Below are 16,881 nucleotides of genomic sequence, written 5' to 3' on the forward strand. Positions count from 1 at the left end.
ATCTCAGGAAAAAAAGCACTGAAATGTGCGCTGCTTTTTGGTCTGGTTACTACCGTTTATGTCAGAACTGGTGCCATAATGGCACCGGATACCGGTACCCATCCCCAGTTAGGAGGCAATGGTAGAGAAGGAAAGACAGGAGAGTGGAGGTGATGTATCTAAATGCATCTGAACAAAGCAGAAGTGCACACCAAACTCAACGGATAGTCAAATGTAGAATCACAGAACAGAACTGCAGGCTGAGTTTGGATGTTTGACTTTGTCTTTCACTCCTCTCTGTGGCTCACACACACAGTGACGTCAGACACATTCACACTCACTGTTTCATCTGCTTTGTGCACAAACTCATTACTTTCTTCCTTCAATGATCTACATACTACGTGCTGCCCACTGAATACTTTGCAATGTATTTCATCTCGTTCACACACAAAATAGGCACCAGTGAGAGCTCTGGCCTCCTTACATATTGGTGGAGAAACCAAACGCTCAATGCCCTCAGCGGCGGAGGAAAAACCTCCTTTCAGTGGAGAAACCATCCTTAACCCTCCTTGAAAACTGGCGAAGAAACCAGACCTCCTTATGTATGTGTGTGTATATGCATGTGCTTGAATGTGTGTGTGTATTTGTGTTTGGAGGTGCGTTTGTGTGACATCCTGCTCACCAAAAGGGTAATAAAAGCAGGAAGCTTATTAACCAAGAAAACAGAACCTTCAGATAGGATGTCCCCATAATAAAATGTGAACTATGATTCACATTGGGGATGTCCCCCACCAGCAGACTGGTTGCGGAGGAAACAAAGGAATGTCTTTGATCCTGCTGCTTGAACTAAGACTTACAAATTTAAGTAACAATGACAACATTTAACAATTTGACTCCAACAGCTGCCAGCTGGAATTGAAATGTAATTTAAATGAAGGATTGAAGGTTACTGGGTTTTTTGAATGTAGAGATCACATGAACGTATATGAATTGTATGATATGTCTCTTCTATTGTTCTATTATCGTACTCTGTTGTTGATTGTGATTGGTTTTATTTCTTTCTTCAGTGGTTGTAGTGTTTTAATATTTAGTCATTTTTTCCATTATTGTAATTGTGTATAAAGTTTAATTTGAATGAAAGTTACACTCAAATGCTTTCAGTGTTGCTGTGTTGAGTGTTTGCATGTTTAATGTTTGTATGGAAGACACAGAAAGACATGTGACTAAAGAAATCTGTGCTAGAGGGACATTTCAAAAAAATAGTAGAAAACAAAACCGATGATGAATTCTTTAGAGAATTTTCTAGAAATCTTTTTCTTTCTAAACAGAATTCAGAATATTGATGTTTGAGCTGGAAGCTGTTTCTACAGGATCCTGATGGACACTCAAAGGTTTTAGAAAATGTTCTCATCATTTGTTTACAGCACAATATCAACGTATGTAAATCAAAACAACAAAAATGCACAAGTGGTGTGTGAGACTACAAATTCTAGAATCAGAACTGCTGATTTCATTACTCTTAACTTTTAAAGGCAGATTTTGTATCTGAGAGCAGGGACACTTGCTGTGTTCAGTGTGACTGTAAATTCAGGCTACCCTTGATTTAGTAGTTCGATGTTTTTAAACTGTTTCATTTATAAGGCTCATTAAAAGCCATTTGAACAGAACATTTTTGTATTTATAACGAAAAGTTTTAGAATTATTTTTGTGGTCAAAAAAGGAGGAGAAACAAACGGAGGGTGTGTTGTTCAGGAAGTACAGACTGTAGCTCAGCAGGTAGAATTACTAACTGGAAGGTTGGAGGTTTGATCCCTGGCTGCTCCAGTCAGCCACGGTATCCTTGGGCAAGATATGGAACCCCGACTTGCTCTCCGATGCATCCATCATAGTGGCATTGTTAGAAAAAGAAGTGCTTGTGTGAATGAAGCACGCTGTATAAAATGCTTTGACTGCTCATATAGAAAAGCAGCTCATAAGAATTGGTTCATTTTCCAGATAATTCCACTATTAAGACAACAGACATTTGGGAGGCTTTCTCTGAGAGTAACACTGAAAGTCTTGCTGCTCCTCCACAAAATGAACTCTTCAGTTTAGATTTGATTAAAGACACAGCTCAGCTAAACACAACTCAAACTAATCTACACTATTTTTCTTTATTACGCAGCATTTTTTATAACTATTTCCAGATGTTTCTAAAGATGAAAACAGAATTAAACTCCAGCCTGATCCGTTTCTGAGGTTCCTGACTCTGAACGTCCCTCAAACGCCTCTCTGATCGTCTCCTTCCGTTGCTTTTACTTTGGCTTTCGTGAATGTTGTAGCGCAGTTGATCGTCTCCATGTTAAGGTAATGTTAGCAGTCGGTACTATTTTCCTGGCTAACATCAGCTGTGTGCAGCTTAGTTTCAGCATAAATCTGCTTCGTTTTATGTGAGATCAGAGTCTGGGAATGAGACAGAAACAGTTAGTTGATGATCAGCAGCTCAGAGTCGATGTTACTGTGGATCCACTGACTGATGACTGTAGGCAGCTTCTCCTGCCTCCATCAGTCTGTTATGGAAGCTCGTTTCCGCCACAAAAAAGGATCCATTCTCGAAATTTCGACTTGTAACTCGAAATTTTGAGAAAAGTAGCTCGAAATTTCGAGTTAGTTCTGCCAATCATTAATCTACGTAGAATGCGCACTCAAAACCGGATCGCAACAAATCTGCACTTTCGAGAGTACGTTAGCTGATATTAACGCCATGTGATTCAGCTAATAACAGAAGGATTTCATCATCTCTGAAGCCACACGGAAAATTATCTGCAATTTGTGCATTTATGACTGGCTGTAATTCTGGTATCTTTAGCTGTAGCATTTGTAGCTGAGGGCTTCAGCTTCCGGGTAACAAGGAAATTACGTCATTCATGTAAATTACTGATTAACAGTTAGTTTTCTCAAAATTCCAAGTTAATAATCAAATCAAATCCATTTATTTATACAGCACTTTTCACAGGATAAAACCACAAAGTGCTTCACAGTAATATAAAACAGAAATACATAAAATAATCAAACACACAGCACAAATCTAATTAAAAGCTAATCTAAATAAATGAGTCTTAAGCTGCTTTTTAAAAGAATAAATACAGTCAAGTCAAAGTAAAGATGGAGGGAGAGCACTCCACAGCCTGGGGGCCACCGCTCTAAACATCTGTCTCCTCTGGTCTTAAAACGAGTTCGTGGGACTACCAACAGCCTTTGATGAGAAGATCTCAGGCTGCGAGAGGGAGCGTGGGGCTCTAAAAGATCAGAAATGTAAGCAGGGGCATCACAAGTCAAAGCTTTAAAAGTCAGTACCAAGATTTTAAAATGAATTCTGAAGTGTACTGGAAGCCAGTGTAATGAGCGTAACACTGGTGTAACGTGCTCTCTTTTTGGTGTCTTAGTTAAAAGCCTTGCAGCAGCATTCTGGACTAACTGGAGACGCTCAAGATTCCTTTTGCTCAAACACAGAAAAAGGCTGTTACAATAATCTAAGCGAGAAGAAATTAAAGCATGAATAACCTTTTCTAACTCAGACAGCAAAGTTCGCAGTTTGGAGATGTTTCTTAGCTGAAAAAGGCAGCTCCTAATTAACTGTGAGCGTGTTGTTGTAGGGACATGGCAGAACCAAAGATCACACCGAGGTACCTGAGGCTCAGCTGAACAGATGAGCCGAGAGAACCAAGATGCTGTTTGATTAGAGATATCTGGTTGTCGGGGGCAATAATTAATGTTTCTGACTTCTCAGAGTTCAACTGTAAGTAGTTGTCACCAAGCCTCTGTTCAATGGAAGCTAAACATTTAATTAAAGAGGACAGTTTATGGACTTCCATCGGCTTAAAAGAGCAATAGAGCTGAATATCATCAGCATAGAAGTGATAAGACACCTCAGGGTACTGCCTAATTATAAGTCCTAGAGGTAACATGCACAAAAGAAATAGAATAGGACCCAGAACTGAACCCGGCGGTACCCCACATGTCAGATCTTTAGAATGTGACATAAACCGATTCGCAAAAACACTAAAAGATATGTTGGAGAGGTGTGACTGAAACTACTTCAAAGCCAGACCAGACACACAGACTACGTCCCGGAGCCTGTTAATCAGGATGGTCAATGGTGTCAAAGGCAGACCAACAAAACCATGACTGAGGATGCTCCGGAGTCAGCTGACATCATAATGTCACTAGAGACTTTAAGTAATGCGGTTTCTGTTGAGTGACTTTTACGGAAACCTGACTGAAATTTGTCATAAATTTCATGTTTTTCTAAAAAAGTGGTAAGCTGATCTGCAACTACTTTTTCCAGAATTTTGATAATAATGGAAGCTTAGAGATAGGCCTATAATTCTTAAGCTGAGTTGGATCCAAACTGCTCTTTTTTTAATATCTGCTCAACCACAGCATGCTTACAGAACGTAGGGACCACACCTGTTAAAAGAGAGGCATTGCATAGCTCTACAATAGAGCGGCCAATGGCAGAGAGAGCATTTTTAAACAGCTCAGCAGGTAGAATGTCATTTGCACAAGTGGTAATTTTCATTTTATCCAGCAGGAGTGAAAGGTCATGTATGGTCATTGGGTTAAACACTGACAGTAAATGAGGGGGAGGTGGCCCAGAGACACAAACAGATGGTATTGAAGAGCCAATGCTCATACAGACATTATTAACTTTATCCAGAAAGAAATTCAGAAACTCATCACTCTCAGATATGGAGGTCACTGGTACTGGGTGGACCACGGGGGAAACAATAGAGTTTATGGAGTCAAACAGTACCTTGGAATTTCTCTTGCTTGATGATATTAACTGAGAAAAATATCCTGATCTGGCTGTTTTTATGGTTTCATGTAGGGAAACCCAAAGTTCCCTAAGGTGGAGCCTGTGAACTTTGAGTTTAGTTGATTTCCAAAGGCGTTCTACTTTCCTACAGATTCTTTTGACCTTCCTTATGTCATCATTTATCCATGGATAAGCTCTATTTGAGGCAGCAATCACAGATTTCATAGGTGACACTGAATTTAAAATCTCCAAGCAGTGATTATTAAAACACTGTGTAGCAACATCAGCATCAGTACAGTCATTGATCGCATGAGGGTCCAACAAATTAGAAAACTTCAAAGCAACATCCTGATTTATGAACCGCTTATGGAACATGAGATTAGAAGGTGGTGCGTACAGAGGGAAGACTAAAAGTAACACAGGAATGGTCACTCACTTGTACGTCTTTAACACAGACATTAGTTATGTCTAAGCCAAGAGAAAACACAAGGTCCAAGGTGTGGCCTTTAACATGGGTGGGTCCAGAGACATGCTGAATGAAACTAAAAGAGTCTGTAATGGATAAAAAGTCAGAGGCCATGCTACAGCTAAGATCATCCACGTGGAGGTTGAAATCCCCAATCATTAAGACTTTCTCCAGTTTAATAATGGAAGATAAAAAGTCCGTAAAATCTTTAATGAAAACACCAGCGAGGCCGGGAGGGCGGTAAATTAAAACACAATAAAATATATCTGAAGAACCAACCTTAAGAAGTTGTGACTCAGAGTCCATAGTCCTGCAAGTGAAATTGTTTCGGTGAACAGCGACCAGACCACCACCACGACGGTCCAAACGCGGAGTCCCAATGAAGCGACAGCCGACCGGGCAGAGCTCATTAAGGTGGATGAATTCATTCTCCCGCTGCCAAGATTCTGTGAGAAACATGAAGTCCAGACTATTACTGCTAAAAAAGTCATTCAGTACAAATGATTTGTTGGCTATGGAACGAGCGTTCAGGAGAGCGATCTGAAGCGGAGGTGACAGGCTGACGTCATCAACAGCTGATTGACGGGGAATTGACAGCAGACACCTGGAAAGAGGACGTAGTCTCCCGGTACCTCTAGCTGTGGAACTGTGGTCTTGTAGAATGATAGGCCAAAGTGAAAACATCCCGCATCTCCAGACAAGACGCCGATCCAGGTAATCGTTCTGTTCGCCCGTGATGAAAAGCCGGCTAGGTGGTAACCGATCGGCCTTATCCGCGTCCTGGAGGGGAACCGGTACCAAATACCGGAGACGTTCTCTACCATGGAGCGGAAGAAATCCCCTCTGTCGGGCGCGTTTCCTTTTAGCCTGGACACCAGACCTACAGCCCCTTCTAGACGATCTCCTTAACCTTGTTTTTGCTCCTGGGTTATTATTTGGAGCTAAGAACAGGTACCGGTAGTCGGGAGAGGGAGGAGGGCAGACAAACGGCGGAGGGAAAGCCTGGTGGTAGCTCTGCCAGCTGTCAAAAGTTTTTTCCATACATATTTTGATACTCAACAATGTATGTGAACTGTAGATCCGAGTAGCAATTAGATCTTCATGATATATCACAGATGAGATGAGAAGATAAAAAATAATATACTGAAGCAGTCGGCAAAAACACGGAGCAGCAACAGCGGCCAAGCCGAACACAGGCGCCATGTTGCAATTCCTACGAGTTACTGATGCTCGTAGGAATGGGCGTCAGTAACCCTTTTGACTGCTAATAAGTCGAAATTACGAGAAAATAACTCGAAATTTCGAGTTATGGATCCTTTTTTTAGTGATGGAAACGGTCTTCCAGTCTGTGGATGTTCATTACCTGCTGACAGTGAGACAGGGGTGGCCTAAGAGTTGCTTTTCAGAAGTCGCTGCCAACATTTCATCTATAAAATGCATTTCTCTGCTCGTTCGCTATAGTCTGCTGTCGGATTTGTATGCAGGTTATTTTCCTTTTTCAGTTTAACTGGTGATATTCATTCGTGTATTGTAGGTGAATGTGCTGATGCTAGATCATAAATTCCGCAGAGTTAGTAAACTGTCCGTTTTTGTTCAATAATTCCTGTTTCATGTTCAAACCATCAGACAGAAACTCTGCGTTTGTTTTTATGTTCTTCAGCCTGTTGTTCTTGAGGTAATCTGTGATGTGTTTAATGACCTCTGAGGGTCATTTGAAGAGAAACAGAACTTCATCTTTAGAGCATAAGTGGGTTTTTGCCCTCTGTATGCCCGCGGTCAGGCTCTGTTTATTGTAGTATAACACTCATAGGACACGGTGTCCTGCTGCACACACACTGCACACAATGACAGCTGCAGAGTTTGTGTCTGATGTATGAAGTATGAAACACTGTTGGGCTAAAATCTGGTCAGAATGAATCCAGGTGCAGGTGTGTCAGTTTAGGACCACTGGACTAACATCCAATTGAACACAATATAAAGTGTATTCTGTAGTAACATCCTGGTGTTGCAGCAACAGTCAAACTCAAAATCTCAATTTGAACAAAGTTGGTAAAATGCTTCAGAAATTAGTAAAATACTAAAAAGTGTCTTGATGCTCAATCATGCAGTAACTCCCCAAAAAGTTGATTCTGTTCATCTGGATGTTTTCAGCAGCATGGATCAGTGTGAGGACAGAGAGGAGGGAGTGCCTCCCTCTAAAAGCACTCTGTGTGGGGAACATGAGAGCCAGACCAAAGCTCAGAGTTGAGATGACCATCTCTAACTGTCCATGACTCTTCTCCATGTCACAGCTCAGCACTCACATCACTGCTCCATCATTATTCACACTCATACCTCTGTGTGTGTTGTTTTAAAGCCCAGAGCTGTGGGGCGTACCAGGCTCAGCTGGACATAACCCTGAAACTAATCCAGAACCTGGACCTGAACCCAGCTGTGTTTCCTTAAAGAGCAACATGTCGAAGGATATCCGTGTAAACTTTAACAAAAGACTGTTATGTGACAAAGAGTGAGTACATTATTTTTATGAGATTGTTCATCATGTCTTTAATTTAATATTTCCAGTTTTTCCTTTCTGTCTCATGAAGCTGTTACATTTATTGTTTTTCTTTTAGGATCAATAAGAGGCCAGAATCTCCTGGACCTGAACCCAGCTGTGTGTCTCTAAAGAGCAACGACTCGAAGGATATTCCTGTAAACTTTAAAGGATGTTCTTCTGCTGCTGAGAGGTAATGTGTGTCTAGATGTTGTTCCTGACTCTGTATTTTTGAATAAATCCTCATGTTTAATATCAGCTCAACTCTTTTTCACACACATTTCTTTTTTTTTTTTTTGGGCTCAGATGGTGTGATTTATTTATTTATTTTTCAATATATTTTTATTGATTTTATAATTGAGCAGTATACAACAATCACCTTCAAAATAACACAATAGAAGGTGGACGGCAAGTCAACAAGGTGGTAATACAGCATACATGAATGTTAAGACAGAGTATATTTCACTTAAGTTTATCCATCAGGCTAATGACTGGTTGCCAAATCTTATAAAACACTCTCTCTCGGTTAGACAAGGTAAACCTGATTTTCTCCAGATGGAGTACATTTCCAAATTCTCTCAACCACATTTCGAAGGTAGGAGGTTTATCAGACTTCCAGCTTTCTAGCCACAAGTGTAGTCATTGACACAACCTGCATCTCTGTCTTGTCCCTTGCCCATCCCGGTTCAGACACCCCGAACAATGCTGCAAAGGGGAACATGGGACGTTCCTGCCAATGGCTTTGGTCAGAAAATCAAACAGATGATTCCAAAAAAGCTGTAGTTTTTGGCATTGAAAGAAAATCTGAGATAAAGTTCCTCGACCACTTGAACACTTAACACAGAGGGCTGAAACGTTCTTATATATTTTTTCCACTTTAGTGGGAGAAAAATGCAACCTATACACAACCTTAAATTGGATCAGACTATGTCTAGCATTTATAGAACTACAATATATATTCTTAATGCACTCTTGCCAGAGATCATCAGTAACATCCACCCCCAGTTCTTCCTGCCACTGCTCCCTAAAAGTATCAGATGAAGGACTGTATATATCCAGTAAGGCCCTGAAAAAGCGAGACACAGCACCTCTAGTGTAGGGCTCAACTGACACGAAGCTGTCAAGCACTGAGTTTCGAGGAATCAAATTGTATTGTGGAATAGATGGTTTGATGAGATCCCATGAGATCCCTCTTCCCTGCCATGTCACAAACGTGATGTCCTCCAGCCCAGGCCTGAAGGCATGATTGTTACATATTGGAGCATCCACATACATTTTAGGAGCCTTTACTGTGCCCAATAGTTGGTTCCAGACCTTAATTGAATTTTGAATCACAGGATTTCTGCCATATAGTGTATTCTTCACTTTTATCGGGCTATTAAGCAGGGCTGGAAGACAAGTTTGTCTACAAGACAGGTGTTCCATCATCAACCATGAAGGTTGTCCTTCCAAATCAGCACCTGGAGTGCACCTTCGCCAAAATGAAAAAATATTTAAGTGTGCTGCCATATAATATAATCTAAAATTTGGGAGTCCAAGGCCACCACAAGTCTTATGTTTAACAAGATGTTTTTAGGAAATTCTAGGAACCTTACCCGAGCACACAAAGGAGGATACAATAGATTCCAGCTTTTTAAAATATGACTGGGGAATGCACACTGGGATTGACTGAAAGATGTACAAAAATCTGGGCAAAACTACCATTTTGATGGCATTAATCCGCCCCACCATGGAAATTGGCAATGTGATCCAAAACTCAATATTCTTCTCCAATTGATTAACTTTTCTATCCCAATTTTGCTTTAAAGTTGTGACACCTTACGTGTGACTGTGATACCGAGACATTCAATCTTATCTAGCGTTATTCTAAATGGAGTATTATGCAGATAAGCCATGTCCACCCCATCCGACAGAGGCATAAGTTCACTTTTCGTCCAATTTATCTTATACCCTGAGAGAGAGCCAAATTCGTTAATAAGCTGCAATAGTGGACTGATCGAGGTCTTTTGATATGAATAAGACTACATCATCAACATAAGCAGAGAACTTATGAGGAACACCCTGATGTATAATCAGTAGTATATCAGAACTTAGCCGTATACGAGCTGCTAAAGGTTCTAGGGCCAGGGCAAAAATAAAAGGAGAAATGGGATCTCCCTGTCGCGTGCCCCTGTGCAATCGAAAATGGTCTGATACATCATTATTAGTCCTTACCGAGGCCATAGGTCCTTTGCACAAAATTCTAATCCAATTGATAAAAGAATCACCAAATCCAAATTTGGATAATACAGTAAACATATACGGCCACTCGACCTGATCAAAAGCTTTTTCAGCATCCAAAGCTATTACCACAGAATCATCTGAACACCTAGCAGGACTATATATGAGATTAAATAATCTACGCAAATTAAAATAAATGTAGCGGTTAGGGATAAACCCTGTTTGATCCGGATGGATAAGTTTAGCAATATGATCTTTAAGGCGGTTTGATAACACTTTTGTTAATATCTTGGTCTCAACAGAAAGGAGAGATATAGGCCGATAGGACGAGACAGACATAGGATCGCGATCTTTTTTAAGAATCAATGAAATTACACCATGATATAATGAACTTCGCAAAGAGCCAGACAATTTTGAATAGTTAAACATACGCAAAATCAGAGGGGCTAGCAATGAGGAGTAAGCTTTATAAAACTCTGCTCCAAAACCATCTGGCCCAGGGGCCTTATTATTTGACATCTGTTGAATAGCTGTCTTAATCTCATCTAATGTGAAGTCCGCCTCCAAATCTGCAACTGCCTCATCGTCTAATTTTGGGAGATCACACTTTTCCAGAAAGTCCTCAATTAATGACTGACTCGCAGAACTCTTAGAGCTATAAAGATCATGATAAAAATCTTCAAAACACTTGTTTATTTCTTGGGGGTTTCTAGTGGTCCGCCCATGTTTGTTGTTGATTGATAGTATCGTTTGTGATGCTTGTGTTTTTCTAAGTAATCTTGTAAGTAACCTATGAGGCTTATCACCCAATTCAAAAAATGTTTTGAAAAAACTCAGGGCAATCAAAGTTAGGACCGTATACGTTTACAAAAGTGACGGGTAAGGAGTTCAAGAGACCTGTAAGAATTAGGTACCTTCCCCCTGGACCCACAGTAACTGTGCTTTGACAGAAAGGAATATTCTTCCTGGACAAAATTGCAACCCCTCTTGCTTTAGCTCCAAAATTAGCATTGTATGCCTGACCCAACCAATTAGCACGGAGCACAGATTGAACTTTGCGCTTAGCATGCGTCTCCTGTAAAAAAATTATGTCAGGTTGCAATAGTTAAAGGTGTGCAAGAACTTTAGCCCTTTTTACAGGATTACCCAGGCCTTTCACATTCCAACTGACCAACCTCAGTGTAGTCTTATTGAATGTGTTTAACATAAATGTTACTTATCCTAATTTGACTAGCTAACCAGTAGTTATACACTCTGTACCACCATAGAACAAAAACATTCAAACATAAAACACTAAGAACAGTCCCACCAAAAATGAGGGGCCTCCCCAATTGAAGCCCTTCTCCACCCAACATATCCAATAGGAACATAGTAGTAGCTACAATCCTACCCCTTACCCATCCCGCAACCCCACACCAGCAAAGGGAGATTTATAAGACACTTTATAAAAGAAAAAGAGAAAATTCAGATAAATGAAAAACAAAAGCCGTATAAACCATATATGTGTGAGCTTTACTAGGCTCCCATACAGCAAATCAAAGAGTAAACAAAGACCCTGAGGGCTTATACTGTCCATATTGTAGGAAGTAATAACAGCAATAATACTGACCTAAGCTGTATGAGCCCACATCAACACGCCCATAAGAACAGCAAAAATAAGGCTTATGCAGAAAAAACATATACCTGAGGAAGTAAACCGTTGTGTTAAAAAGCCCTACTCATTTGTACCCACGGCCAGTTTCTGGTCCAGGAATCTTTTGGCTGCCTCCGGCTTATCAAAAGTCTGTGTGACCCCGTCCAGCGTCACCCGAAATCGAGCCGGATGACTAAAGCCGTAGCGTAGATTGGCCGCCCTGCACCGTTTGCGGATTTCTTCAAACTTCTTGCGCCGTGCCAGCACCTCCGCGGTCAGATCCGGAAAGATGAAAACTTTCGCCCCGTCGTACTGCAGCGCAGCTTTTTGTGCTGCCAGCCTCAGGATACGCTCGCGGGTTTGATAGTAGTGCAGCCTTACAATTAAAGGACGAGGCCGGTCCCCGTCAGCTGGCTTGGGGCCCAGGGCACGGTGTGCTCTATCCACCACAACCCTGCCCGTGAAGTTCTCACTCCCCAGGAGCTTAGGAATTAGCTCAGAAGCAAAGTCCAGTGGGTTTCCTTTCTCTGTCCCCTCCGCAACTCCAAGGATCCTGATATTCTGTCGTCTTGACCGCGACTCGAGGTCATCCAATTTTTTGTGATGTAAATCGTATCCTTTCTGGAGTGAGTCGCAGAGCGCCTCTAAAACGGCAATCCTCTCGTCATGCCCATTTACAGCTTCCTCAATATCATGTATCCTCCCAGTTAACGTGGAAAGAGTGGTCTCCACAGCGTTCATCGTGGTTGAAATAGCAGTTAATTTGCTATCAACCGAAGTCTCCAATCTAGCAATTGCACTCATTACCCTACTTGCCTACTGGTGTTGGCCAGAGGGGCCGATGGCGCGATATGGCAGCCTCGCTTCTGTCAGTCTGCCCCAGGGCAGCTGTGGCTGCAACTGTAGCTGCCTCCACCAGTGTATGAATGTGAGAGTGAATGAATAGTGGTATTGTAAAGCGCTTTGGGTGCCTTGAAAAGCGCTATATAAATCCAATCCATTATTATTATTATTATTATGTCGGCCGACGTCGGGTTAGCTACTTGGGAAGTCACGGGGCTAATTGCACTTGGCTCCTCAGCTAGCACGTGCTCGTTAGCCACACTCGCTGGCTCACCTTCATCTTCTCCAATTTTCTCAGTCTTTTCACGGGCTTTTGAAGCTTTAGGTTTCGTCATTGTTATAAAATATATACAAACGTCAGGAATCAACAGAAAGGTGTCATAAAAAAGGAGGTTATGAGTAAAAAATTATAGGCTGGTGCGGAGCTCTTCCAAGAAACGTTGTGTTTGCTGGATGGAGGAGGACAAATAGTTTTTCCCTTCAGTGACACTTCAGCAGCTGGGGAGATGTTTGTCTTTATGAAGGTTTATGGATTATTGTTCTTACTTTGGTTAATTTTCCATCTAACATTTAAAGTAAATTTCCAGGTGAATAAAAGATCTGCAGCTGCAGCCTCTGTGATGTTTCACAGTCTGAAAGTAACAAATTCAACCAGAGTTCAAACAAAGGCTTAATATACGTGTGTATTTGATATAATGCCAACAAGTACAAATAGGTGTTCTTACAGGTCTTAATCATAGAGCTCTGATAAGTCTGGTGACTTTCACAGTCAGCAGTTTTGCTGCCTTTTATTTTATATTGGCCTTTTTAAAGCCCTTCAAATGCTCCCACATTCATACAGAGCTTTTAATAGCAAACTCCTTTACTGTCCGTCTCCTCTCACACACGATCACACGACTGATTTGTCTGCAGCAGCTGTGTTACTGCTAGTATTTTATTATGTGTGTAATCTCCTCATATTGTTCCTGTGGTTTAGTTTGACTTCCTCCTGCAAACTCAGCTGCTCTGTTGCTGATACACGTCTCCATGAATATGATTGATCAGATGCTGCCAACACCACGTGTTTCATGTGAACGCTCAGCTGAAACCCTGGGTTGACTTATCGAGTTAATAACAAGCTTCACGTGACTGTGAATGCTAAAGTGAATCCAGATAAAGGGAAGAGACCCTGCTAATGTTGGACTCACTTCTTAGTGTAGATCCCAGGAGGAAGTTCAACATAGCCAGCCATTCTTTGTGCTACCTCGACCAAACCTGAGACCACAGTGCAGAATAATGATTATCATCTGTCTCTGTCAAGGACATTTAAAATCCACAAATAACAAAAATAATTATATTTGATCATTAAAAATCTCTTTTCACTTAAAAAAGCATGAGCACACTGGTGGATTATAAAAACATGAAAACTCGTTAACAGTAAAGTTAATTTAGGCGTAAACAAAGAGGCAAACATACTTAAGTAGAAGGACTGATGTTGGTGTTAAAATACCCTCTTATATCTGAAATGCTGATTGAACTTTCTCCAAAAGTTAATTCTGTTCATCTGGAAAATTCTCATGACCATTGATCAACAATCACTGATCAATGGCCATGAGTCCCATTCACAGAGAGGTGGGGAATGGCTGCAATCACAGCATTGTAAGATGGTGACAGATGTACCCTTAGGCCCCCTCCTCTATTCAGAGATGGTCTTTCCCTTTTCACGTAAATGGCCTCCTTGACTCCGCCCTCAAACCAGCGTTCCTCCCTGTCCAGGATGTTACATCCTCATCATTGAAAGAGTGTCCACTGGCCTGTAGGTGTAAACAGACTGCAGAGTCCTGGCCTGACGAGGAGGCTCTTCTGTGTTGTAGCCAGAGGTTGTTTGGTTTCCCCGATGTATAAATCCTGACAATCCTCCTGCACTTAACAGCGTACACTATGTTACTCTGTTTGTGTCGGGGACCCGATTTGTGGGGTGGACCAGTTTTTGGGGCAGGGTGTTTTGGGTTTAAAAGACACAGAGACCCGGTGTTAGAGCTGCACGATTAATCGTTAGAAAATCGCGATCTCAATTCATACTTATGTGCGATCTCATTTCCAAATGACAACAATTTTAAAAAAAAAAGAAAAAAAAGACGATGATTGTACCACATTTTGATCCGGGACGTACTCTGCATGAAAACAAGCGCTCACTCTTCCTGCTCAACAAATGACAAGGGCGGAGCCTTATACCACGTGATACAGAAGCTGTGCCGTGTGACGCTAAAATTAGCAGGGAAACAACAACGGAGAGCACGTCAGGGATGACGAGAAAGTGACAGGAGAAAATCCGTCCCGGTCAACCACCCAAACATCAATAACGGAACCTTATACAGCGCTTCCCTATACACGTCGATCTCCCGCAGGCACAAAGACATTACGGAGGCTATCACTTATCACCTGACCAAAGATATGGCTCCATCAACACTGTGCAAAACGAGGGATTTAGGAAAATGATCAACACCCTAGACAAACGCTACACAGTGCCAACTATTTTTCTATCGTTGCACTACCTGCTCTGTACACGCAGCGTCGAGCAACGGTGGAGACGGAATTTCAAGCAGTACATTTTCGGCAACGACAAAATGTGAGACATTTGTTGTTTTATGTTTATTTATTGTTTTTATGTTCAGTCTCAACTGTTACGAAGTTGATGTGCAGTTAATAAGTGCAATAAATATTTATACTGGAAAAGAAAATCGTGAGAAAATCGTGATCTCAATTCTAAGCCAAAAAATCGTGATTCTCATTTTATGCAAAATCGTGCAGCCCTACCTGGTGTTTAGAAAAAATGCATCTCAACTGCTCCGATACTCCTGACACGGGATCACTACAGGTTTTCTCTTGGGCAGCGGTTGTCCTTCTCTCCTGGATCGGCTGGAGCTTTCTTTAGGAGCCTTTCCAGCTTTGACAAAAGTCCAGCTGGGATAACCACATTTATGCTACGTCCAGATGAACAGAATCAACTTTTGGAGATTTACTTTCCTGGATGATTGAGAAAGCATCAAGACGTTCCTCCTAAAGTGTTATTCAGTGTTGTGACAGTCAGCTGCTTCAGCTGCTGCTGGGATGGGCCGTGGCAAAGAGAACAGAGAAAATCAAAATCAGAGTTTCTCTCTGAATTAAAAGCAAGGAAACAGCAATATATTCTACATGGTGAAACTGATGGTTTCTGGTGTTTGGGTCTGTTTTTCTGTATTTATGCAGATAAAGTTTAAACTCAGATGAATTATACCATCAAATGTTAAAGGAAAATATCAGGATGAGTGTCTGTGAGCTGAGAAGGACGTGAAGCGAGCAGTTTATCCCAGAGCTGAAGCTGCTCTGTGTGCAGAGATGAGCTCAGATTCCTGCTGTGATTGATCAACAGTCACAGAAATGTAGACTTGTAGTTATTACTGCAGTATGGTCACAGCAGATACTGATAAACATGTATTATGAGGATGGATGATCAAGTTTCTCACTCTCTCCTTTAAATCTCAGTTTTTTTCTTCTTCACAGTTTATCTGTTAATTTATTAATGAATAACACTGAAAGAGTTTCTGTTATATTTCCCCTTGAACATCACCTTATTAGGGCGGCATTAGGAAATAGCCCCCCTCCAAAGAATGAATAAATGAATGATGATAATAATAAAATGATTAAAAAGCAGAGCTCAGAGTGGTAGAATGGTCAAACATGGATCCACGGGTGGTTCAACTGCATTTGGTGACGTGACTAAAGCAAATCTTTCAAATAATCCCACCATCAACGGGATGTTGTCTCCTTTACTACGGTTACTTTACTTGGTCACCGTGTGAATTTCTTTGAAATGAACCAAATTCTTTTATTTGTTGGTTGTTGCATATTTAACCTCTACAGTCAGGAAAGGAGGAGATGAGGCCTCAACAATGTTGGGTTGTAGCTGTGGTTCAGGTTAGAGTGAGTGTCCATGGAATAAATGTAAGTCAGTGAACTGGAAACATGACTGTGTTCAAACTTTGTTTTCCTTTTTGTAATGAGTCTAATCAAAGGTGGACAGAAGTATCTCCACTTTGACTTTTCTGTGTCACCATCACAGCTTCTGCACAGTGTCATCAAATCTGGATGTTTGTCACTAACAGTCAATGTTTTTAGTGATAAAGAAATGTGTTCACAGAGGGAGGAAGAGGAAAAGGAGTGGTGTCTGTGAGGAGGAGCAGCTGTCCTGCTGTGCTTTGTGTCAGGACGTCCTGAAGGATCCAGTCTCTACCAGCTGTGGACACTGGTTCTGCAGACAGTGCATCCCCTCATACTGGGACCAGTCTGCTTCATCAGGAGACTCCTCCTGTCCACAGTGTGGAGAAAGATCCAGAAGCAGAGCTGGACTGCAGACAGCCAGTCAGAGCAGCTGTGTACAAAGTAAGACT

General features: G+C 41.4%; 1 protein-coding gene across 13 annotated transcripts in view; it reads left to right on the plus strand.

Moving 5' to 3' along the window:
- LOC112431392 (NACHT, LRR and PYD domains-containing protein 12-like) overlaps positions 1-16,881 on the plus strand; it is a 43,102-nt gene that overhangs the window by 5,713 nt on the left and 20,508 nt on the right. For 2 of the 13 annotated variants that reach the window (XM_076882833.1, XM_076882836.1), the window contains exons 1-4: positions 7,270-7,485; positions 7,598-7,749; positions 7,856-7,969; positions 16,632-16,873. In XM_076882833.1, the coding sequence (XP_076738948.1) occupies positions 7,336-7,485; positions 7,598-7,749; positions 7,856-7,969; positions 16,632-16,873 (658 nt within the window). In that variant the 5' untranslated portion in view covers positions 7,270-7,335. Of the gene's footprint in view, positions 1-2,217; positions 2,326-7,258; positions 7,486-7,597; positions 7,750-7,855; positions 7,970-16,631; positions 16,874-16,881 lie in introns of those variants that run through there. The other 11 variants (XM_076882834.1, XM_076882826.1, XM_076882828.1 and 8 more) reach the window with 9 other exon arrangements.

Source organism: Maylandia zebra, linkage group LG4 (assembly GCF_041146795.1).
Source record: "Maylandia zebra isolate NMK-2024a linkage group LG4, Mzebra_GT3a, whole genome shotgun sequence".
NCBI classification, from domain to species: domain Eukaryota; kingdom Metazoa; phylum Chordata; class Actinopteri; order Cichliformes; family Cichlidae; genus Maylandia; species Maylandia zebra.